At 51.0% G+C, this 22,082-nt stretch overlaps 7 protein-coding genes across 9 annotated transcripts; 3 read left to right on the top strand and 4 right to left on the bottom strand.

Moving 5' to 3' along the window:
• Positions 1–6,261: 6,261 nt before the first annotated feature.
• LOC126324050 (uncharacterized) lies at positions 6,262–9,317 on the top strand. 3 transcript variants are annotated; one of them, XM_049994909.1, is made up of 5 exons: positions 6,262–7,100; positions 7,173–7,608; positions 7,682–7,956; positions 8,023–8,133; positions 8,258–9,317. In XM_049994909.1, the coding sequence occupies exons 3-5, from the start codon at positions 7,887–7,889 to the stop codon at positions 9,244–9,246; spliced, it is 1,170 nt and encodes a 389-aa protein (XP_049850866.1). In that variant the 5' UTR covers positions 6,262–7,100; positions 7,173–7,608; positions 7,682–7,886; the 3' UTR covers positions 9,247–9,317. The 3 variants fall into 3 exon arrangements, with proteins under 3 accessions (XP_049850866.1, XP_049850865.1, XP_049850867.1); XM_049994908.1 differs by having other exon boundaries at positions 7,173–7,283; XM_049994910.1 differs by lacking the exons at positions 6,262–7,100; positions 7,173–7,608 and having other exon boundaries at positions 7,816–7,956; positions 8,253–9,317.
• Positions 9,318–9,449: 132 nt separating this feature from the next.
• LOC126324057 (60S ribosomal protein L13a-like) lies at positions 9,450–10,232 on the bottom strand. The gene is made up of 2 exons (XM_049994918.1): positions 10,207–10,232; positions 9,450–10,102 (listed from the first exon to the last, which is right to left on the bottom strand). Exon 2 carries the CDS (start codon positions 10,096–10,098, stop codon positions 9,490–9,492), a length of 609 nt encoding a protein of 202 aa, XP_049850875.1. The 5' UTR covers positions 10,099–10,102; positions 10,207–10,232; the 3' UTR covers positions 9,450–9,489.
• An 80-nt stretch (positions 10,233–10,312) lies between these two features.
• Positions 10,313–11,500, bottom strand: LOC126324061 (uncharacterized). The gene is made up of 4 exons (XM_049994921.1): positions 11,387–11,500; positions 11,008–11,181; positions 10,667–10,788; positions 10,313–10,515 (listed from the first exon to the last, which is right to left on the bottom strand). The coding sequence occupies exons 1-4, from the start codon at positions 11,495–11,497 to the stop codon at positions 10,365–10,367; spliced, it is 558 nt and encodes a 185-aa protein (XP_049850878.1). The 5' UTR covers positions 11,498–11,500; the 3' UTR covers positions 10,313–10,364.
• A 276-nt stretch (positions 11,501–11,776) lies between these two features.
• On the top strand, positions 11,777–12,620 carry LOC126324052 (uncharacterized). The gene is made up of 2 exons (XM_049994912.1): positions 11,777–11,987; positions 12,108–12,620. Exons 1-2 carry the CDS (start codon positions 11,900–11,902, stop codon positions 12,464–12,466), a joined length of 447 nt encoding a protein of 148 aa, XP_049850869.1. The 5' UTR covers positions 11,777–11,899; the 3' UTR covers positions 12,467–12,620.
• Positions 12,621–12,682: 62 nt separating this feature from the next.
• Positions 12,683–14,907, bottom strand: LOC126324051 (ras guanine nucleotide exchange factor R-like). The gene is made up of 2 exons (XM_049994911.1): positions 14,692–14,907; positions 12,683–14,475 (listed from the first exon to the last, which is right to left on the bottom strand). The coding sequence occupies exons 1-2, from the start codon at positions 14,894–14,896 to the stop codon at positions 12,947–12,949; spliced, it is 1,734 nt and encodes a 577-aa protein (XP_049850868.1). The 5' UTR covers positions 14,897–14,907; the 3' UTR covers positions 12,683–12,946.
• Positions 14,908–15,935: 1,028 nt separating this feature from the next.
• Positions 15,936–17,461, bottom strand: LOC126324056 (inositol-tetrakisphosphate 1-kinase-like). Its single transcript, XM_049994917.1, has 5 exons — positions 17,422–17,461; positions 17,209–17,279; positions 16,793–17,052; positions 16,221–16,730; positions 15,936–16,150 (listed from the first exon to the last, which is right to left on the bottom strand). The coding sequence occupies exons 1-5, from the start codon at positions 17,443–17,445 to the stop codon at positions 16,059–16,061; spliced, it is 957 nt and encodes a 318-aa protein (XP_049850874.1). The 5' UTR covers positions 17,446–17,461; the 3' UTR covers positions 15,936–16,058.
• Positions 17,462–19,776: 2,315 nt separating this feature from the next.
• LOC126324053 (profilin-2-like) lies at positions 19,777–22,039 on the top strand. Its single transcript, XM_049994914.1, has 5 exons — positions 19,777–19,835; positions 20,014–20,088; positions 20,177–20,242; positions 20,320–20,469; positions 20,540–22,039. Exons 2-5 carry the CDS (start codon positions 20,035–20,037, stop codon positions 20,636–20,638), a joined length of 369 nt encoding a protein of 122 aa, XP_049850871.1. The 5' UTR covers positions 19,777–19,835; positions 20,014–20,034; the 3' UTR covers positions 20,639–22,039.
• Positions 22,040–22,082: the final 43 nt, after the last annotated feature.

Here is a 22,082-nt window from a genome sequence, read left to right on the forward strand (position 1 = left end):
AGGACCCAGGAGTGAGAGGAGTCGAGTGGGTCCGAGGTGGGCGTGTTTTTGGGTGAGGAGAAGGAGTCTGGGAGGTGTTTGGAGTAGTCTTTGAGTTGGGGGTAGTTGTAGGGGTCGTGGTGGTCGAAGGGATGGGGGAGTGGGAGTTCGTGAGGGGGGAGTGTTGAGGAGGCGCGCTGGGCGTCTTTTGAGAGAGAGACGAGGCATTGGGCGGAGGAGGTCATGTAGAACTTAAGGATAGAGAGGAAGACGTGTTTGAAGACGTGGGGGTAGAGGAGGAGTCGGGGGTGGAAGTAGAAGAGGAGGGTGGGGTTTTGGAGTAGGTCGGTGTGGGTGGGGTTTTTGGGGTGGAGGGGGAGGTGGTCGTCGGAGAGGTGGTGGTTGGGTGGGTGAGGTGAGGCGGAGAAGTGGGGTGAGAGGCGAGTTGAGAAGAAGTGGTCGTTGATTTGGGAGTGGGTGTTGGTGTCTAGGAGGGAGGAGGCGGTGATCCACATGATTCTTTCGTGATGGACGAAGTGGAGGAGGCGATACCAGATTTGGACGAAGGACCATTCGTCGAAGGGAGATGGGTCGGTTGGGTGGGGTGAGTGGTCGTGTTTCAGTTGGTTTAGGCGTTGCCTGATCCAGTGTTCGGCGTCTCGTTCGACGCCGAGAGTGGCGTTGCGAAGGTCGAGACAGAGTGTGCCGTTGGAGGGGGGGGGGGGGGAGGTGGTCGAGGGTTTCTTTGGTGGCTTCTAGCCTGGCCCTGCCGCCGGAGACGGTATGGGGGAGGAGTTCGAAAGCAAGAGAAAGGAATTTGCGAAAGAGGTGTTTGAAGGGGAGGTGGTTTCCCCTTTCCCACGCGTACTCGCAGAGGAGTGCGACGCTCGCGCCCACGTATTGGTCGCTGTCCCGGAAGAGAACGAGGCGGTCAAGGAGGGGGGAGAACCAGGGGTCGAGTCGGTGATTGCAGGTGCCGTCGAATACGCCGAAGACTCGTCGATCGTGCATTTTGTGAAGGAGTGCCAGATGGGCGTAGACGACGTAAAGTTGGTAGATGACGAAGGCGTCGCAGCGAGGGTCTTTCCTCAATCTGCAGGCGAGGGTGCCGTTGATGGAGAGAGCGTCTTCGACTTGGCTGCGACTGAGCCACCACTGGTTGCATTCCAGGGCTTGGTCGACGTAGCGGTCGAGGACGTCGAGGACTAGTTCGTCGTTGGCGTGGGGGTTGCCGTTTAGAGATGAGAATATGAATTCTATGAGTTCCGATTCTAGCCAGGAGCGCAGTTTGTGTTGTCGAATGTGGGAGTCGGAGTTTTCGGCGCCCACCCAGCGTTTGACGACGTCGAGTCGGGAGTCGACGGCCTCGCAGCCCCTGGAGTCGAGGAGCCACTTCATGACGGTCCAGCAACAGCTGATGCGACAGGGAGAGAGTTGGTGGTGGACGCATCGTTCTAGAGAGTTGCCGACGGTGACGCGGAGTGCCAGGGTGGTGGACTCGACCCATTCGAGGGGGACGTTCTTCGCCCAGAAGGACCTCGTTTGCTCGCTGGCGAGTCGTTCGAAAAGACGGAGGGAGAGTTCGCCGCCGAGAGTTTCGCTGGTAGTTCTTGAGAGGAGGGCGTGTTCTTCTTCTCTGTCCTCTTTGGCGCGCCAGCGTTCCTTCTGCTCGTCGGCGCCGTCGGCCTCGCTGAGAGAGGAGAGCCGGCTCGAGAGGAACGGGTGCTTGTCCTCGGTCAGGAGGAGTCGCTTCGCTTTTTTGTGGTGGCACAGAGCCAACATGCAGAGCTCCAGAACGCCCTCGCGACAGCCGTGAGGGCGATTTCCGAGAAGGAGCGAGGACACGTGGGCGTCGACGCAGCGCAGCAGCCACTCGAACAGCGCCAGCTTGAGAGCGCCGATCTCGGGAGAGTGGCGCAAAAGAGCGGAGAGGTCCGTCGAGAGAGCCGACGGTTCGGGCGCGGCGGAGGCGGTTGGGACAGAGCGGGAGGGCCCGCCGGCGTCGACGCGGCCGCGCCCTTCGGAGGCGAGGCAGGCGCAGCGGGAGAGGAACGCCGTGCGGGGGCGAGGCGGCTCGCGGGGCGGCTCGCGGGGCGGCTCTTCCCAGAGGGCGAGCAGCGCGACCAGCTTGGAGAGGAGGGCGTCGCTTTGTCGAGCGCAGAGGGAGGGGGGCCGCGGGTCGAGGCAGGCCGCGGAGGCGAGGTGGATGAGTCGGGAGAGGGCGAGCCACTCGAGTCGAGCGAGGGAGAGGCCGCAGGCGGAGATGAGGAGGGCGTAGGCGTCGAGGGCGGAGACGACGTGCGGGAGGCAGGAGGAGAGCGAGTGGTTGGGAGAGGGGAGGCGGAAGCAGTCGGAGGGCCAGGAAGGGGGGGCGTGGCGCGCGCGAGGGGAGTCGAAGGAGGCGGAGAGAATGGACAGCATTTTGACGAGGCGGACGCGGAGAAGGGCGATCCAGTGGTGGATGGACATGGGGTGGGAGGGGTGCTGGTCGAGAAGTGAGAGGAGCGACGCGTCGAGGTGGACGAGGAAGGACGAGAAGGCGTGATGCGGGCAGGCGGAGGCGGGGGAGCGGTGGACGGCGGACAGCGATTGGTGGAGGAGGAAGGGAAGGGTGTGGGGATGGGGATGGGGCGCCTCGAGGGCGGGCGGGGCCCGTTGGGCGTGGATCCAGGAGTTGAGCGAGGAATGGAAGTGCGGGTCGGTTTTGGCGATCCAACGCTTCCAGTAGGAGGAGACGGGCCTGGCGTCGCGGATGGAGGAGAGGAGCCAGTGAGGGGCGTCGTGGAGGAGCAGCAGGGTGATGAGGAGCTGGGCCTCGGGGAAGATGCAGCGCTTGGCGAGTTCGGACCTGAGCCAGGAGAAGTTGGAGCGGTGGGAAGAGAGGAGAGGCACGGACTGGAGGATCAGGGCGTTTAGTCTTCGGAGGAGGTGCGGCACGGAATGAGACGGGGAAAGTTGGTTGGTGGGAGCGCTTTCGGCATTTTGAGAGGAGGAATGGAAAGCAGCGTTTTTAGGGAGCGGCCAAGATTCTCTGTGGCCGTGACGGAAGGGGCCGTCTCTCCTGGTGGGCAGCGGCGGCTTGACCGGCTGGTTGGGGGAAAGAGTCTCGAGCACCTGGCAGTAGTCGAGAACCAAGAGGAGGAACTCCTTGAGGTGCGACGGGAAGTTGAGGAGGAGAGACCGCGCGAGAGTTTCTCCGTTCTCGAGCTGGAGGAGGCACAGCAACACTTGGTCCGCGGAGAGGCGTCCGCCGAACGGAGGCGGTGCGGGCGCGGCTCCGGACGGCTGCGGCGGCCCAAATCGAGAGACGAGGAACGGGATGGCAGCACAGAGGCCAGAATGGCGCGACAAGTCGGAGAGAAGGTCTGACTCGACGCGGCAGTGGAAGTTGGAGCAAGCAACGCGCAAATCGGACGAATCGGGTGACTCAGACGGATCGAAAGTTGAATCTTGCGAAGGCTCGGTCCAACCTACGCACAAATGATGGCAGCATAAACTCAGACGACGGAGTTCGAGAAGCGTAGATAAGAGACGGTAAAACCCAGCCACTCGATCGCCCCATTTTTTGTCCAAATCGCCGACGAATCGAGAAAAACTCTCTTGAAGAAACGACCGCTCCTCCGAGCCGCTCCACGCGGCGCTCCAACTAGCAACCTCTGCGGATGAAACGCCGGCCATGTCAACCTCCTCTTCGGTGCACCCGCACCTCTGCTCCGCCCAAGCCCTCTCCCTGGCATCCAAATACGCCAAAACCAATCGATCGAGGTCGGCGAACCCCAACCCGTCTTCCAGACCCCCGCACGCCTCGCACCACCGATCAAAATCCTCAGAATAAGGCAAATCGCAACCCCACCGAGCCCACGCTCGCGACTCACCGTCTCTCGTCAGACACCGACTCTTCACCCACGGCAAAAACCTAACCATCACTCTCTGACCGCACGAGCGCCAAACCGGCCAGCTAGACTCGTACAAACCCCTCACTCTCTCCAACACGCCCTCTCCCGCCCCCGCTCTGTCTGCGCCCCCCCCCAACTCGTCCAACTCGCCTCCGCGCCTATGCAGCTCCGTCAACTCCTGGTGCACGTAACTCGACGCCTCCACCAAACGCCTCGTACCTACCCACTCTCCCAGACCGCCCCTCTCCATCCCCCTGCTCACAGCCTCCAAAAACAACCGCTGCAACGGCCCTCTCTCCACCGCCCCGTCTCCCCTCAACACCTCGTTCAACGCGTCCACCAAGGCCGCCTCGAACCCGCCTCCCCCATCTCCGTCCGACACCTCTCCCATCCAACCTATCGCCGCGTACACCACGCACTCAAAAAGCTGACTCGACGGACCCGTCAACGCGCCCTCTTTCATGTCGCCGCGCAAATCTCTGCCCCCTAAAAAAATGGCCACCGCCCTCACACGAAAAGTCTTTTTTTTTTTCTGGCCCAAACCGCAGACTCAGCCATTCTCCCACTCTCCGTCCTCAGCTCCGAAGCCCCCAACCCATGCAAGCAGACATCAAACGAGCTGTCTTCAAGGCATTCAAGTGCCACTCTCTAACTCTTTCCTCCGACGCGAGCAAACACCTGTGCCAACACCTTCTCAATCGAGAGCCAGAACAAAACAGCCAGCGAAATGCATCAATCACCGCCTACCTGCACTCGCTCCTCTCATGCGCCAAAAAGGAAAACTGTGCGTAGACAGTCGCCATCTCTATCAACACCTCTCCTGGCGACCAGACGAACGCCTCTAAGGCGCCTCTAAGGCACCCCTAAGGCACCCCTAAGGCACCCCTAAGGCACCCCTAAGGCACCCCTAAGGCACCCCTAAGGCACCCCTAAGGCACCCCTAAGGCACCCCTAAGGCACCCCTAAGGCACCCCTAAGGCACCCCTAAGGCACCTCTAAGGCGCCGAAAAAGCGCCCAACGAAAAAGTACCTGACCTGCTCTGCCCCAGTAAGCAGCTGTATTGTGGATTTAGACACTTTGAAACAATGGCTAGGCACTTATGAACGAGCCTTGCAACTCAGGGCTGAAGAGGAGCCCATCGCGACCCAACCGAAGAATGCAGACTTCCACACGAAGAACGACTGTCGTGCTCTGGATGAAGAAGACTTGTTTTGCATACTTTCCGCCTTTCACTCTGAACGCACACCAAAACTGGTCTATAACCCTCTCAAGAGAAAACTAGAACTACTCGCCTCGATCGAAAACCAATTCGACCTATACGGAGACGTTCTGTCGAAACCCAAAGCACTCCAACAGAGATATTGGTTCGTTCGACATCGACTTGTCGAAAACAAATCGATTCTCCAAAAATCGATTTTTGACAACTGCGACGCAATCTCCAGACGAGACGAATCTCCCTCTCTTAGCCAAATCCACATGTGGAAAGAACCAAACGGGTCTCTTCTATATGTTCTAGGAATCATCACTCAACCAGAAGAAGGTAAGTATTACTTGGAAGATACAAAGGGGAGCATCGAATTGGACTTCTCCGCATTCACTTCAGAGGTACGCACCCTAGTCTGCCATCTTCCGTTGAGTTCTATGCGAACGGCCGCCTTTTTCCATTCGAGAAAAAAAATACGAAGACCAGCGAAGAGATACCTTGCACTGAAACCGTCTCCACTCACACAACACTTCAAAGAGCCAGCAACCAGCTGTTCCCGCGTGCATCACTTCTCGGGGATTGCCATCCCATCAGCGGCGGTCTGAGTAGGCAACCTGTAGAAAAGCAATCCAAATAGCCCGAAAATTTCAATAACCGAAAAAATCTAATTTTTCTGCAGTCTCTAGAAAACGTATTTATAGTCGAAACGTGCATTTTGATCGCCGAAGGATACCCGGATCCAACTCGTGACGTATTTCTGGTCAAGCGCCTCCTTTCCCCCCTCGCCGAACCCAGATCCGATACGCTTCGATCCTATCCTGAGCTCGAATTCGAAACTCAACACATGAACTATCTCACTATCCACACACTGAGAGCTCTGGAACAAACTAAAACCTATCGAAAACATGACTTCCTATTAACTCTGTCCGAAATATGGCTAAATTCTCCTGAATCCTGCCAAAAACTCTCTCTCGTCCTTAACGGCTTCTCTTCAACCCCGCCCTACCTCATCGCCCTCTTCGGCAACTTCATCTCACCGGACCACTGCTCCGACTTCAATCTATATACGTCCGGACTCAAGCGCCTCGCAGAGCTCTGGGTCCAGTCGAAACTTTACCTCACTACCCACCTCCTCCTCATCCCCGGACCCTCCGATCCCGTCGCCAGCTCCCACCTCCTACCCCTCTCCCCTCTCCTCCCCACCCTGCAGTCCATCTTTCTCAAACACCTGTCCTCTAAGCTCCCCCGAACTGAATGCGACGTCGCCAACAAACTCGTCCACTTCTCCACCAACCCCACCCGCCTCCGCTACCTCACCCGTTCGCTCGTGCTCTTCAGAGCAAACCACGTCAGCAAATTCAAAAGACACTGCATCAACCAACAAATACTGATCAAAATGTCACAGGCCAACGCAACCGCCCGCGACTTAGGCCGCGTCGGCCACCCAGCTTGTCATAACGACCAAACAAACGACGACATGTGCGGCAGTAACGCGAACGGTAGCAATACAGGCGCTAATAACACATGCACCAATGACGCGAATAACGACCACGCAGGTGGCAATAATACGGACAATAATCATACGAGTAACAAGCACACAGATAACGGCAGTACAAATGGCGACGACGATGTGAGCAGTAGCGGTACAGACAATGATAATGCAAGCAATCACGACACAGGCGGCAATAATGCGTACAATAATAACACAAATAATGACAGCACTGTTGGTAATGGTACAGATAATAATAACGTGAACCATAACATCGGCGCGACAACAGACAACAAACTCGAGGACGAGACCATCGACAGTCGCCGAGGGTCCACGGGCAGAGAAGGCAGGACCAGTACGAGCCGTGCGGACGTCCCGCATAGCCATCAGGTAGCCGACCGACCTGACAGAGATGACTCGAACAAGTCGTTTTCTAGAGTTGATGACGCGGACGTGCGTCCGACTCAAGACGCGGGCTCTATTTCGAAGAGGCAAGAGGGTGACTTCTTTGGTCAGCAATTGCCTTGTTGCGTACGTCTGATATGGGTGAATCAGATTCTGGGCTTTTTGACGGGACGCGTTGACTGACCGTGTCTCTATTAGTTGGTAAAAACGCTGATGGACCAATCTCATCTTTGTCCATTTCCGGCCGCGGTTCAGCCGGTCTTTTGGAACCACGACTATTTCCTGCAACTCTATCCGCTTCCTCACGTCGTACGTATATAGAGGCCCAAAAGGGGCATCCGGTCCGGATGTGCATCGAGGAAGCACGCGTTGGCGTGGTCCTGCGACAATCGAGAGCTGCGCGCGAAAGAGAGCGAGAGATCGCCTTGACCCATAGAGAGGGACGGCAGTTTTGCCGGTCGCAGGTGTCTGGGTATCGGGCAAATAAGAAAAACAGAGGTCGTGTGTCGTCGCGCCGCAAAGCTCCTCTGTATTGGAGCTCTAGGCGCAAGGGACATCTTTTTTAGCACTTAGGGGCGTCACGATGGACTCGCCGGACCACTGCTTGGTCGAGGAGCTTCTCCGCGATAATGTCGTACGCCTTGTGCGTGTATGTGTGTGCTTTTTTTGCGGCTTGATTTTCGCTCACCTGAATACGATTTTCGTAGTTGATTTTGGCAGACCAGCACCGCCATTACGCAATGGAACAAAGCGGATGTCAGGCAGTGAACCCTGGGCCGTTTTCGCGAGACTTTTCGTTTGCTGGGATCAGCATGCTGACGGGGCAGGCGGAGATGTTCGAGGTGTGAAAGAAATAGTAACAAAAGATTTTTCGAGGAGCGACAAAATTATTGTGCTTCATACAGTCGCTAGATGCTTTTGAGAAGTGGCTGGCGTCAGTATGCAAACAGAAGCGGCTTCCAGGGAGTCGGCGTACGAAGAGGTACGCAAGAGTGAAAAGACGACTCGAGGCATACGAGAGGAAGGCTGACCTTTATGACACTCAAAGGTAGAAGCAAATTCAACTCACAGCAATGGAGGGCGCAAAGGAGATATGAGCCGTTCGAGACAGACATTCAACGCCTGAAGTCGGCGCTCAGCAGTCGCGCGTATGTCAGAGGTATGTCACATCAAACTTTTGTACAGAGAGCACGGATGCATCTTATACGGCACACGTGCGTGTTTGGTGCGACGACTGCACTAATTGTTTTTTTTCTCCCTAATGACGAATTTGGAAAGAGAAGGCGAGCGGCGAACTGAGGAAGACGCGGTGGGGCCACTGCCTCAGATGACTTACAATAAGTTGATAGACGAGCGGCTGGTGAATTGGAAGGCGGTGAAAGAATTTTTCCCTAGTCAAGAAGAAGTAAAGAAGACGTCTCTTGACTATTTGTCCCTTTGTAAACCTCGACTCGCGTCTTTCGTGCTCTTTTCGACGCTGTTTGGATACTTCATGGCGTCCGGTCCGAATCTTATGATAGATCCCGTCAATTTGTTTGCCACGCTCGCCGGAACGGCCATGACCATCGCCAGCGCCAATTCTATGAATCAATACTTGGAGGCCGATCATGACTCTAAAATGAAACGTACCAAAAACAGAGCACTTCCGGCCAAAAAACTCACGCCCAATCAGGTATTTTCTTTTTCTCTGTTCAATGGAATTCTTGGCGCGCTGACACTCGGACTGTTCTCAACTCACCTCGCTACCATTCTGTCCGTATCAAACTTGTTCTTATATACATTCGTATACACGCCCTTTAAACGCGTCCATCATTCAAACACATGGATAGGCGCCGTTGTTGGCGCTATACCCCCACTCATAGGATATGCCGCCCGCTACCCTACTCTAGACGCGCACGCGCTTTTCCTGTTCCTCATATTGTTCTTGTGGCAACTTCCTCATTTCTATAGTCTCAGTTGGCAGCACCGACACGACTACCAAGTCGCCGGGTACAAAATGCTCTCCAACGTCCGTCCCTCCTTGTTGCCTCGGCAGACCCTCATCTGGACATCATCCCTATTTCTCCTACCGCTGATATCGACGTATTTTCACCTCACGTCACCGTGGATCATCCTAGAAACGTCGCCTCTCTCCATATATTGCCTCCTCTGCGCGCGCAACTTCTCAAAGCAACCCACGAACGCCAACGCCTCGCTCTGCTTCAGATCGTCACTCCTCTGGCTCCCGTTCTTCCTCCTGTCGCTCATCCTCCACAAAACTGACGACGACTAGACGGCGCCCGTGTACCCACCGACACCACACACGGCTTTGTACAATACCCTATATGTATGCACGCCTATGTACCTGTATGGTCCTCTTTTGCTTTTTTTTTTCTTCCGGCCCGCTTTGGTCTCTCTCCGTTCTAGGAACGCACCAGGCCCGTCTCTCTTTTTTTGCGGCTCGGCCCTCGCCGCTCTAAAAAAAAACTTTTAGCATCAAGGGGTCATCTGAGTTTTTTTTTATATTTAGGGGCTTTTAACGGGTGAAGTGATAGTGCTCTAAAACCTTGAGCTCGGGTTCTAGGGTAGCCGCCAGGTTTTCTCTGGCTTGTTTCTCGATCTTTCTATGCTCCAGAAGGCGCTGATAGTATGCTTGAGATTTGATTTTGCGCTTCTTTTCCAATGTCTTGATGACTCCGGCGCGCTTCCACCCCACCTTAGAAGAAAGCTGCCCGAGAACGGTGAAACGGCGATCTGGACGCAGACGAAGGACTCGAAGAGCTTGAGGGATAACTACGCGCTTGCACTTCGTGTAGGGCGCCGGAATGCCGCTGAAAGCCTGCAGTCTGCGCAACGCGCATCGGCCGCGATACGTCTTATATGGGATCATGCCACGAACCACGCGCCAGAATATTTTTTCGGGCGATCGGTAGTGAATGGGACCTCGACGAGGGTTGGTGTTGGTGCGCTTTCGTAAAAAGGACAAATATTTAAAAAAGTTGGTCTGAAGTTTGCCGCTGATGTTGATTTGTTCGCATCGGACTGCAACGATGCGCTGGCCGCACAGCAGCTCCTTAGCAACCGTGGACGCCAACCGACCCAATATGTGACCTCGACAATCAATCACGACTTGCTTTTCGAACATCCTTCTAAAAAAAAGTCAATCGCACGCATTCGCCCAGATACGGGCACCTGGCGGGCATCGCCAAACCACCGCGAAAAAAAAGACCCCTCTCGGACTGGCAACACGTACCGACAAGGTGGGCACAGACACAGATGTCGCTCGATTGATCTCAAAACTATTTTTCCGACACCTCAAAAAAAAAAAAATTCGATTTATTTTTCCCATACGCCTCCTCCACACACAAAAGTGCGTGGTGCCAACTGGGACTGGGTGTTGTATTCACAAAGCTACAGAACTGTTACAGTGATGTTTCGAACGCTGTCCTCCTCGTAGAAATTCTTGAAGAGGCCCCTAGAAGAAGAGGGCCCGCCCGAAGCCGAGCCGAGGTAAGGAATGTAGTCGACTTTCAAAGTCATGGATGAAGATTCATCTAGGGACCTTTGGCGAAAGGCGCGCATAGTACCGAAGGGGAGTGTTAATGAAAACGCCTTTTGCGTGTGTGTTTGTATATAAACAACTCCCGAGCCCTCCGTAGCGGAACAAAAGGCCTCTTTCCTCTCTCCAGTAGCGCCAAAAGGTGACGACGTACTTTCCATTGTAAAGTTCAACTGCGTTTAGAGCAGCCTTCTTGGTGTCGAAATAGATGATCACCGCGCCGGTTCGCCTATGGGTTCTGATGTGCTTGATGGTCCCCACGGCGCTAAACAACTCCTTTTTCAACAAGCAATGCCTTGTATGAGAACTTCATCACTCCGACTACACAACGTAAATGTGCACACACGTGCGCGGCAGTGAGGAGAAAAAACGAATTCCAAAAACGATCAACGCGACTGTTCAAATTCACCCTCTCTCTCGCCAACCTGCCCGCCGCTCTCGTCGCATAGCACTTTCCTCTCTGTCTGCGATGGTAAACAAATTGTTTCTCCATACCTCGAGCTCTTCCATGGTCACACCATCTGCCACGCCTTGAACTCTGACCTTGTAACTCCGCTCTTCTCTGGCCCTTCTGAGACTTCGGCTCAGCTGAACGCCCCTCTCGTGCGCTTCGAACTTGTCGTTCTCCCACCTAGCTCCGTCATCCGCAGACGACTGCCTCTCACGACGCTTTACCACAAAAAATCAGTTACATAAGGCCCAAATCGCAAAAAAGCGCCGAGCCCACAGCTTCACGTCTCTAGTCTACTCAAAAAAAAAACACCCTCGGACAGAGATCAATTCTCCGGTTCGCCCGTGCCTCCCCCCACCCTAGCACCATGAACCACCGCGACAAACCCCGAACTCCCTCTCTCTCGCAAAGAACTGTATGTACATTATACGGGTAAAACCTCCTGTAGGCACGACGGTGCCTCACCGAGCCCCTCTGCTTCCTAATCTCCTTCCGATTCTGCCTAACGACATCGTCCAGCGACACGCTCAACATGTCCATCGCGCGAAAATAATAGAGAAATAATAACGAAAACCCTCGAAAAAAACACTCAAAAAATTTTTTTTCTCTCTCCACACTCTCCTCCACCCCGCGAACTGGCGCCGCAAGACGCAAATGCGCAGCTATATGACGTAAAATAAGGACGAAATACCCCCACGCGCACTTCTCATTGCACGGGCGCACTTCTCGACCTTCGTCTGCAGAATTCCTGACAGATTTGGCTGTTAACAAGTTTTTTGTGCACCAAAACGCCCATTCTTCCACACGCTCTTCTCTGCGTCAAGCACCCGTATCCGACCCCTTGCACGGCCATCCAGCGCGTGTTTCCACTGACAGAACGCGAGCACCCCCACTTTCGCTCCTCTAACTCGAAGAAAACGCACCGCCCCACCACAGATGAGCAGCATGGGAGATGCCAACCTCCTCGAACTGAACCCATCAGTGAAGGAGATGGACGCTACTGAGAGAGAGAGCGTGCTGAGCAGTACGAGTTGCATTCATTTGCACCTTTGAAAAAAAATTTTTTGTGTGCGAGGTTGCACCTATATTTCTCCGCCGCCTCCTTGACACTGATTCTCTCGATTGCGCACTCTGTTCTGACAAGAGGTCGCACTGATCAAGGCTATCTACATCGCGAAGGAGAACATCGAGAAGTACGAGCAGAAACTCGAACAACTCACTCAAGTGGTGAACGAACTGCCGGACGAATCTGACGATATCTACGCGGCTCCACCGCCTCCCCCGTCCATAACGCCCTTTCTGCAAAAATACAAGATGGTGGACGCGTCCGAAAACCGTCGAATACAAGTGCAAGACTTCAATATCGCCAAGAGAGAAGCCAAAAACACCATAGAAGACCTGATGCTCCAGATCGCCGCTCTGAAATCCATTCTGCACACAACTCTCTTGCCAAGGATACCCGAATTGGAGGCGATAATTCGAAATTCGGATGTGAAGCTGTAGCTCCCTTTACAGAGGGAGCTTTCCCCCCGAGGAACGATTATTCGCGCCGCTTTCGTACAATCAGCGGGCTTCGCGACGGACGGCGTGCGACCGCGGTGCTCGTCTGTCGTGCGTTCCGCGCAAAAAAAAAAAACTCAAAAATAAAACATAAACCACCAATCGCCTGGAAGAAAAACGGCCGCTTTTGTCGCCTGCTCCCCAAAAAAAAACAGGAAATTAACGGACGAGAGAGCGACGACGCCGAGTGACGCGACGCCTCATTTTATTCCGTGGACAGCGGCCCCGTTCACGAGGTTGGCCTACACACAGCGTATACACGCACGAGGTCGTAGACGTCCGTTGTGTACGGCTCTTTTGTATATCTGTGTACACGCAACATTTGGCGTACACGTCGCAGTATGTAGTCCTCCATGCAGTGCGTGTTTTGTGTGCGCGCGAAGGTCGCGCGAATTCCCAGTTCCCGCGCACGACGGTCTGTCTCTATTTATCCGGATGCGCCTTGCTGTGCTTCATTTTGAGCAACAGCGACGTTGGAGAAGACACGTGAATGCAGCGCGACTGCTTGTGCGCGGGCTCCAGCTGCAGGCTCCTGGAGTACAGCTCCTGGTCGGACGGGCACTCCGAGGACGAAATGAGCGCCTCGAGGTGCGGGTTGGTGGACAGCATGTATGGCTTCAGGAGCGACTTCGACGCGAGCTGGAGCGACTTTCCGAGGAGCAGCAGTTTGTGCAGGTTGACGGGGTGCGAGTGGATGGAAGTGCTGTTCTCGTTGATGATGGTGAGGTCTCTGAGGAGCGTCTCCAAGACCGGGAAGCAGGGAGGCGGGTGGAGAGCGATGAACATTCTGTAGAGCGACGAGTTGCGAGAGAACAAATTCGAGGACACTTCGAGCAACAAGAGGGATTGGGGACTGAGGAGACCCCACGATTTGCGAAGTCTGGACAGAGAGCAGTTGTGCAGAGCGGACAGAACAAGCATGACGCCGTCGTAGTTTCGTAGCAACTGGAGGTGGTGCATGGTGTAGATGAAGTGTGATATGACAGCAGCTCGGTGCTTCGGCGACGATCGAGGCTGGAGAACTTGAGCACATATCCAAGCCGAGAGAAAGTTGAACCTCCGGATGAGTCTGGACAATGACGGCGGAGACACTGGGGACAGAAAGTCCTCCAGCGACAAATGAGAGACAAGCATCTGATGAGTCATCGTGATGTGCTGCGCAATGACCGACGGGGAAAAGTCAAGTATGGACACCTCGTGAGAAACCGCATGGTTAAAGGGCGCGCTCGAGAAAGACCGAAGTAGAGCCAGCTCGAGCGACTGCTGCAACGCCATCTGGAGAGCCTTCAACAACGGCTCCGAATTTTTTGGATGAAGTTTTGAAATAAATTTAAAAAGAAAATTGAAAAAATTTTTTTGTTCGTCGTAACGATAAATCGATCCGTAGCGAAACTTCACCCAATCACTCAGTATCGCAAGCACGCGTCGGCGAATCGATCTACAGACGTGATGCCTTCCCTTTTCCAACGCCTTCTTTATCTTCGGACAGCGGTACCCTAGTTCCTTCGACCTTCCAACTGGTACTAAATATAGAGCCACCAATTCCCTTAGCAGTGTCAAATGGTCGATATACACGTGATACGCGTGCAAAAACTGCAACGTCTTCTCGCCTCCCCTCCAACGACGCACAAACCACCTGACTATAGCATATATGTCCCCTGCTCTTACCATGTGCGTCTCCGGATCCAACTCTATGTTCTCCTCGTCTTTTCTCTCCTGCTCCTCCATCCTCTTCCTCAACTCTCGCCACCCTATCTCCATGGGGTCAATCCGCTTGTACTCCATCCTGCCCTTCTCCACCATCATCTTTTTCCTCCTACTCAACCACTTAGACCCCACCTCGCCGCACACGCTCAACACCCTCACCAACGACCTCACGTCCCTCAATTCGCTCGGACGCACGTTCCCAAAACATACCTTGTAGGGCTTTTCGCACACACAAACGCTCCTCGCTGACATCACCGCGTTAGCCACATCTCCTCCAACCCGCCGCTGCACACGCACCTCCCCATCATCACTCACCATACACGCGCACACATATCACGCAACACGACCCAAACCGCATAAACTTTCCACACATGCACGTCACTCAAATCCGTAAGCGCGCATCTTGGCCGCCACACGCATCCGCAACTCGTACAAATCGCAACACGTCTCTGCCTTCGTACCTATTTCACTCGCCCTTCCTGTCCTTTTTTTTTCCTCCTTTCTCAACTTCTCGACCTCCTTCACCGACAATTCTTTCTCGAGCTCCCTCTCGCTCACCAAATCGATCCACTGCTCCTCATGACCCCCCGGTGAATCCCTGCAACCACTCACCTTCTCGCCCTCACTCACGTCACTTTGTTCCAATTCCCTGCCAATTTGGTCCATTATCAACTTCCCCTCATCACCACCGTATTTCACCAATTCGCCCCCCTCTCCCTCAACCCAAACTCCATCCCCCTTCATCTCTCCACTCCTCGCGCCACCCCCCTCGCAACTGGACGACCCGTAAAACACCTCCCTCCTCCTGAACGCTTTCTCACCACTCTCTCTCCATACTCGACACAAAACGCTCCACCAAGACCGCTCGTCGGGCTCTGCTCTTTTCATCAAACCTTCTCCCATAGAGTCTCTGTTCTTCCAAACGTGCACGCGCTGTAACGCCTTGTCTCACCCCTAGTCCCAAGCACCTTGTCAAAACTATCTCCAACGTACTCCAGATATCACCCAACACTCTGCAAATTCTTACAACCAAATCTCATAAAAAGACTCCTCTTCTAACACTCAAACCAACGCAAGCATCTATAAAAACCACCCCGCTTTATAAAACTTCTCATCCAACCTAACAACTCTCCGATTTCCACAGAAAACCAATACCTCCTAAAACAACTCGCATCGCCCCCACCTACGCCACACACACCCCTATCCCAACCTCTCACGCTCACGTACACCACCGCGCTTCACAACCAACGCTCACCACATCAACTTTCCCCCCTATCATTTCTTATTTTTTCTTATAAATTAGCCAAATACCACACACACACACTTCATCACATTCTCTCAAAGATTACCCGTATCTTCCTTCTCACTCTTCTACTATGCACCTCTACTTCTATATCGACCCAGAAACCGGGACGCGCATCTACACCCTCAAGGCACGCCTCTCTCTCTCCCTCGCCCTCTCCCGCCTAAAACCCTGCTCTAACCCGTCCTAAAGAAATCTGCCCCTGACGGCACCCGCACCATGCCCGCCCATCCCGGTACGCACGCCTACCCTCTCTCCTGCCGTCTAGACCCTCTCTCTAACCCCCTCCCTCCAGCTAGATTCTCTCCCGCTGACATCTACAGCAAATACCGCATCACATTAAAACGCAGATTCGGACTCCTTCCGACCCAAAAACCAGTCGAAAAAATGTAAAACACCCATACCCTCCAAAAAATATGCTCTTTTCTTTTGTCAACCCTTCTCTTTTTTTTCATCCTCAGAATCACGCACACCTTCCCCCTCCTCTAAACACCTCCTTTCAACGCACGCCTATGCACAGACCATTTATCGCCCCCCTAACTCCCTTCTCTTCATTTCACACGCCTTAATCAAATGCGAAAGCAGCCTCTCTTGCAGACTCTCAACCCCCATGTAATCTGCAACAACTCTGTCAGAGAAATCAATCACCTTCAACACGAGAAAATCACCCCTCACACCTATTCGCACCTGGAAAATAGTTCAAATCTACAACACACATTTTCTTGCTTTCCGCATTGACAATCACGTCAAACCCTAAAAGGGTCAAATTTGACAGTCTTTTGATCTCTGAAGCCAACCCTCTCACCACCTCGTCGGACGGCCTTGGACTCTTCCCCGTGTATTCAAACATGTACTCCGGCGGCAATGTGTGCTTCCACTCTTGACTGTTGAAACAAATAGGAGGATGATAACCTGAACGCGGAAAATTCGGCAAAGAATTCCTCGTCACCACCGAAATGTAATCTCCAAGCACATACACCTTAAAAAGCGTGGCATCGTGATTGATGAACTCTTCTACATAAATGGGATAGGGAAAAATGCCAAAATCCTTGGCACTCCAAACTATCCCCATGTCGTGGGCCATCAAACTCCCCGATGCCTGCCCAGATTTGACCATACACGGAAACGATAAATCAGATGAAAAAGATCTCAAATCCTCCTCACTGTTCAGCACAAATCCTAATGGACACTGTATATCTAAAACCACGTTGGCTAAAATAATTACGATAAAAAAAATTCCATATACGCCTGTCACGTACACTCTACGTTGCTCAGACGCTTGATGAGTTCGTGCATCACCCTTCGATTTACGGTCAATCTTTGTGCTTCAATAGAATCAACCACAGCTGCTTGAGGGTTAGAGTTAATGATCAATTCCATTCTCCTTATCAAGGCACTCGCCTCCGGATTTGTGTTCTCCACAGACAACTGGTCGGTCAATTTCAATAGAATCACATCATAGTCAGATTCCTCCACTTCTGCATTACAACTCAATGCGCATAAGCTATATCCTTGGCTTCTATGCTCAGGTGTACCCAAATGCGAAAAGTCAGCTCGAAGAAGGAAATCAAAGAGTCAAAACGCTCTTCCATTCTCGCGATGAATTCAGTGGACATAATGCAAATTCTCGCTCTTTTATACATCGCGTATTCCGCACTCTTTTTTTTGTACGCACCGCACAAACGCGTCGAATTTGATCCAATGCGATTTTTTGGCCTTCCTGTCACCAAGATACCAACCAATTTTCTAAGACAGATTCTGTACATTAGTAAACTGTTGTACGGCCTGAAATGAAAGGCCAAACTGGTATTGAGAAAAAGATGATTCTAAGTGCTAAAAGTACTAGAATCCTAAAAAAACAATAGAATCATGTCTGAACATGACGCACTAGTCCACCAGTCTTCATATGCATATCAACAATCTGCAGTAATTGTGCAAAAAAACACCAAAAAAATGATTTCTTTTAACCAAAATTGTGTACTGCTTTTTTGCACTGTACGCGCGCATCATCGTTTCTAAAAAAACCAAATTTATCCCCCTGATGCCTAATGCTTTTTGAAGACTAATCTAGAATCTACATATACCCTTTTAGAACCAGATTGGACCCCACTCCGTCACTTTTTGAACGCGAAAACATCGCACTCAGGGCACTCAATTCACTGCCTCGAAATTTTTATGTACTTAAAAAAAAAAAGTACTTTTCAAGCAGCGTTTTCGTACCGAGATTTAAATCTTTCACGGCTACCTATAGACGCACGAATAAAAACCAGTGAAGATATGGCATCAAACAGAGAACCGACTAGTAAAGTGAATGATGAAATTGAGATGTATGGTATTCAAAAATATCGTAAAATTGGTGACGATGCGATATGCTCGCCAGAAGAAAGTTGTGCTATCGATAAGCAGACGACTTCGACGACGGAACCAAACTCTGAAACCTCAATAGTATGCGTTCGGTCTTCGTTCCAATTTTGATCTTGTTAAAGAGAGAAGGACAAAGAAAAAGTGCTAATGCTTATGTGCAGAGAAAATCGTGTTCACTGATTTTTGCTAACGAGATTATATGAAATTTTTGGCATAACTCTTTGAGAGCGAGGGACAATGCAGGATTGATGATCTGTTAGCAGGCTTTACAGATCCTGGCACAAGATATGGAGACTTGAATCAGGATGTTTTTTTTTTGACCGTTTGGTGACCGAAGATGGAGATTCTGTGGTAGTAATTGGCGTCTTTGATGGTACGATATACAAACATATAAAGTTCCATTTTTTGCGCGATCATCAAGTTTAACGATATGGTTTTCTTATAGGTCATGGGAAGCATGGAGAGACTGCGTCAAGATTGGCGAGCGAGTTTTTTCGAGAGGGACTTCGAAGGTATTTGACATGTTCGAAAGTAACATTTTCGATGCGTGCGCACGAAAAGACGGTATTCAAGATGTTTGAAGATGCGCATAGGCGAATTATTGACGAATATGAGTCATTAACTGAATTAGAGCACGAAGGACATTACTTTAAATTGAGAGAAGCAGAAGATCAAGTGAGTTATTATGCTGCGCCGAATTGTCCGTATATTTTTCTACAAGATTTCGGTACAACTGCAGTTGTTTGCATCTATTGGGAAACAAGAAAACAGCTATTAGTAGCGAATTGTGGAGACAGCGAAGCTATTATGGGTAGGTATGATGCAGAAAAAAAGACAATTGTGGCGAAAGTGTTGACGACCAATGATAGCGTACATAACAATTTTGATGAGCAGAGGCGAATAAAGCAGGATTTTAGAAACTCCATATTTTACAACGGTTACATATGTCCGAAGGATCCTGTTTACTGCTTTCACCGCCTCGCGATGACTCGGGCTTTAGGTCATAATTTTTTGAAACATTATGGAGTGATTCATACACCGCATATTCATGTGTTTCAAGTGAGGCCCGAAGATGTTGTCTTAGTCGTAGCAACAGATGGCCTATTCGATGTGGTGAATCACGATGCGATATTAACTATAGCGACTGGAAACTTCGAAGAAAACATTGGTCATTCGAATTCTGAGGTGGCATGTCGAAGGCTTGTCGAGATGGCACTCGAAAATTGGAAGCACTACTTCGGAGACAGCAATCATGTAGCAGACAATGTAGCGGTGTGCATGTTAAGGTTTTCGACATGGCTCAACCAGCGTACGCCGTTGAAGAGCATGCCTAAGTGGCCCGAGTCAAAGTCAAGCAAGCGAGGAGTTTTGGAGTCAATTGGGGAAACGCTAGAAGCTGAGAGAAGTTTCAGCGAGCAAAATTCGTACAACATTAAGAAAGAGAATGAATAGAATTTTATGAAAGCACGGGAGTTATCCCAACAGCCACGTTAGATTTTTTTTGCTGTAGTGTCACAACCCGAAGAATCGAACTGCTTCGAGTATTGCACACTGCGAATAATTGTTCGATCAATGATCGAAACTCATATTGAATGTGAAAACGCATGATTTTATAGAGCTGTATTGAGATATAGCTTACATACTATAAAACACAATAATTGAGTTATTACCGATTTATTTATAAAATAAACTCTCTTAGGAATGCCCTTTATGCGCAATCGGCTTTTCCAATTTTAAGTTACTGGGCGCGGGAGAATGCACGTAACAGTGGTTCATATAAGGAAATTTCACATAGTTGCAAGATCAAGGGCTGTAGATGTTGATAAAAATGCACCGAAACAAGAATTTAAGACACAATTTGACCAAGTAATATTTTTTATTTTTTTAATAGTTATACTGTCATTTTAATTCAGTTATCTCCTCGTTATCAGATTATATGTATGTTATGCTCTAGACCTGAATATTTTCTGAGGGAGGGTGCATCCATCCTCTACCACAGAGTACAGAGTTCGCTTGCATCTAGCTCGCTATCACGGCGCGCATTACTGAAGTTAAGCTCTGTATGTATGTGTGAACATAACTAACCCGCAAGAGCATCTCACGTTCTCGGTCTTAGCGAATATATTGTTCTTAAGCAATGTCCTGGACTGACTATATCAAGAACCTTACCAACACCGGTCACGTTGATAAAGTACGCGCTGGATTTTCGTGCATTACGGGCCGTTTATATAAAACGCGCTTGAATTGGCGAGTAGAGACTGACTCTTTGCATTTTGCAGGCTGCGATCGTGGGTCCGAATGGATCTATTTGGGCTGCATCCAATGGATGGAACATAACGTCAAGTGTACGTGTTGCCATCATAAGAGGGGGGGGGTAGAGCGGTGAAAATTTTTTTTTAACAAAAATGTAAACTATTTTTAGGAAATCACCAATATCGTGTGCAACTGGCCCAACTTTTCTAGCTCCGGTATTAAGCTCGCTGGTACCAAGTTCATGTTCATTCGGGGCGACGATCACGTAGTTCTCGGGAGAGACAAAGCTACGGGAATATGCATTGGCAAGACAAAGCAGGTTCGTATCTTTTCACATAGCGCAGTTGATAACTGATGGATATTTCTGACCATGGCCGTTATGTTCACAGGCATTTGTAATTGGTTTTCATAATGATAAGCAATATATTGGAAACTGTAACAAGGAGGTCCAAAAGATCGTTGATTACTTGACTGAGCAAGGCTACTAGTGAAGTAAATAGCTTCTTGGTGTGCTCAGCGGCTGGAGTCAGGCCGTGCTCAAGAAGTCTTTTACTCTGTTTCTTACCTTCATCTCTTGGGGTGTTGCTGTAAAAGGGGCAGTCTATTTTTTAGATCCTCTATGAGCACAATAAAAAAAAATTAACGCCTAAAAATTTTTTTTTATTGAGAAGTTGAAAGTGTCGGAAATTGTTCTCTATTGCTGTTAGAGTAAGATAGGGCGACATTGAGACAATGTATGGCTTCAGTTTGTCGGTCTTTATGATTGGCGAAGTGCTGAGCGAGTTTATAATAGCATTCTGCCATTTTTGTTTGAGACAGCCTGTCATTGGGGTCCAACTCTAGTGCGACGTTCCACCATCCTATAGATGATTCTATGTTTCCGAGGAGAATTTCTATGTTTCCTAGAGTATGGAATAGTTGGGGGTTGACATGTTCGGTGAGGTCTATGGCTTTTTCTAAGTGCGTTTTTGCCATGTGAAGAAGTGGAAAGGCGAGTTTGTTTGGGATGAGTGCATTCGCCTGTTGAAAAAGCAGGCAGCCTATGGCATAGCGTGCGCAGAGGCAAGAGAGACGGAGGGCATGGGTGATGTGCTCGTGGGATTCAGAGATGTGTCCGGTTTTCGAGGAACGTCTGGCGAGGTTGACGAGGAGGATGGCGCGTTCAGAGTGTGGATGAGAGGAGTTAGTGCAGGGTAGGTGAGTGGGCGTGGAGAGGGCGGCGGTGTAGTCTAGAATGCGGTTGGACGTGTGTAGTTGAACATGGTTCGGCAATTGAGAGTGTGTGGAATTTGACAGGTTTTTTTTGACATGAAGATCAGTTTTGCAGCGGGGAGTTGGGGGTGAGGAGAAGTGGATGCGAGAGAGGTTAGAGCGTGCATCGTTGACAAGTTCGTTGAAGTTGTGGGGGAGTTTGAGATGTTCTGGGGGGGAGAAGGGAATGTTTTGTGCGTTTTGTAATCGGAGGGGTGAATTGACAGGTTTTTGACAGGGAAGAAGGTTATGGTGGATTGGCTGGAGAGGGGCGCGGTTATTGCGAAGGGAGTGAGAGAGAGAACGCTGAGCTTTATGAAATCTGCACCTGTGTCCTATTTTATAGACGCCTATTTTGTCGAGTCTGAGTTCTAGGTCCATGGGACTGAGAAGTGCCCAGGTTTCTAATTGGTCTAAGTGGAGTTTGAATATTTTTTTGGCGTATTGGGAAAGCTTTTCTCTTTGTAGCCATTCGAACACGCTGTTTGGAGGAGAGGAGTTGGGTGTATGGGTGTTGTTGAGGTTGGAGGTTTGTATGGCTTTTTTCAATTTAGATCGATGAGGAGTGGAAGATACGCCAGCAGCGCGCAGAGTAGGGGAAAGAAACATGGGGTTGATGCCTACGAAGTCGCTCAGAAGCTCGAACCCTCCACGTCCGAGCGTATCTCCGCATTCTTGGAT

The sequence above is a fragment of the Schistocerca gregaria genome, unplaced genomic scaffold (assembly GCF_023897955.1).
Source record: "Schistocerca gregaria isolate iqSchGreg1 unplaced genomic scaffold, iqSchGreg1.2 ptg000883l, whole genome shotgun sequence".
Taxonomy (NCBI): Eukaryota; Metazoa; Arthropoda; class Insecta; order Orthoptera; family Acrididae; genus Schistocerca; species Schistocerca gregaria.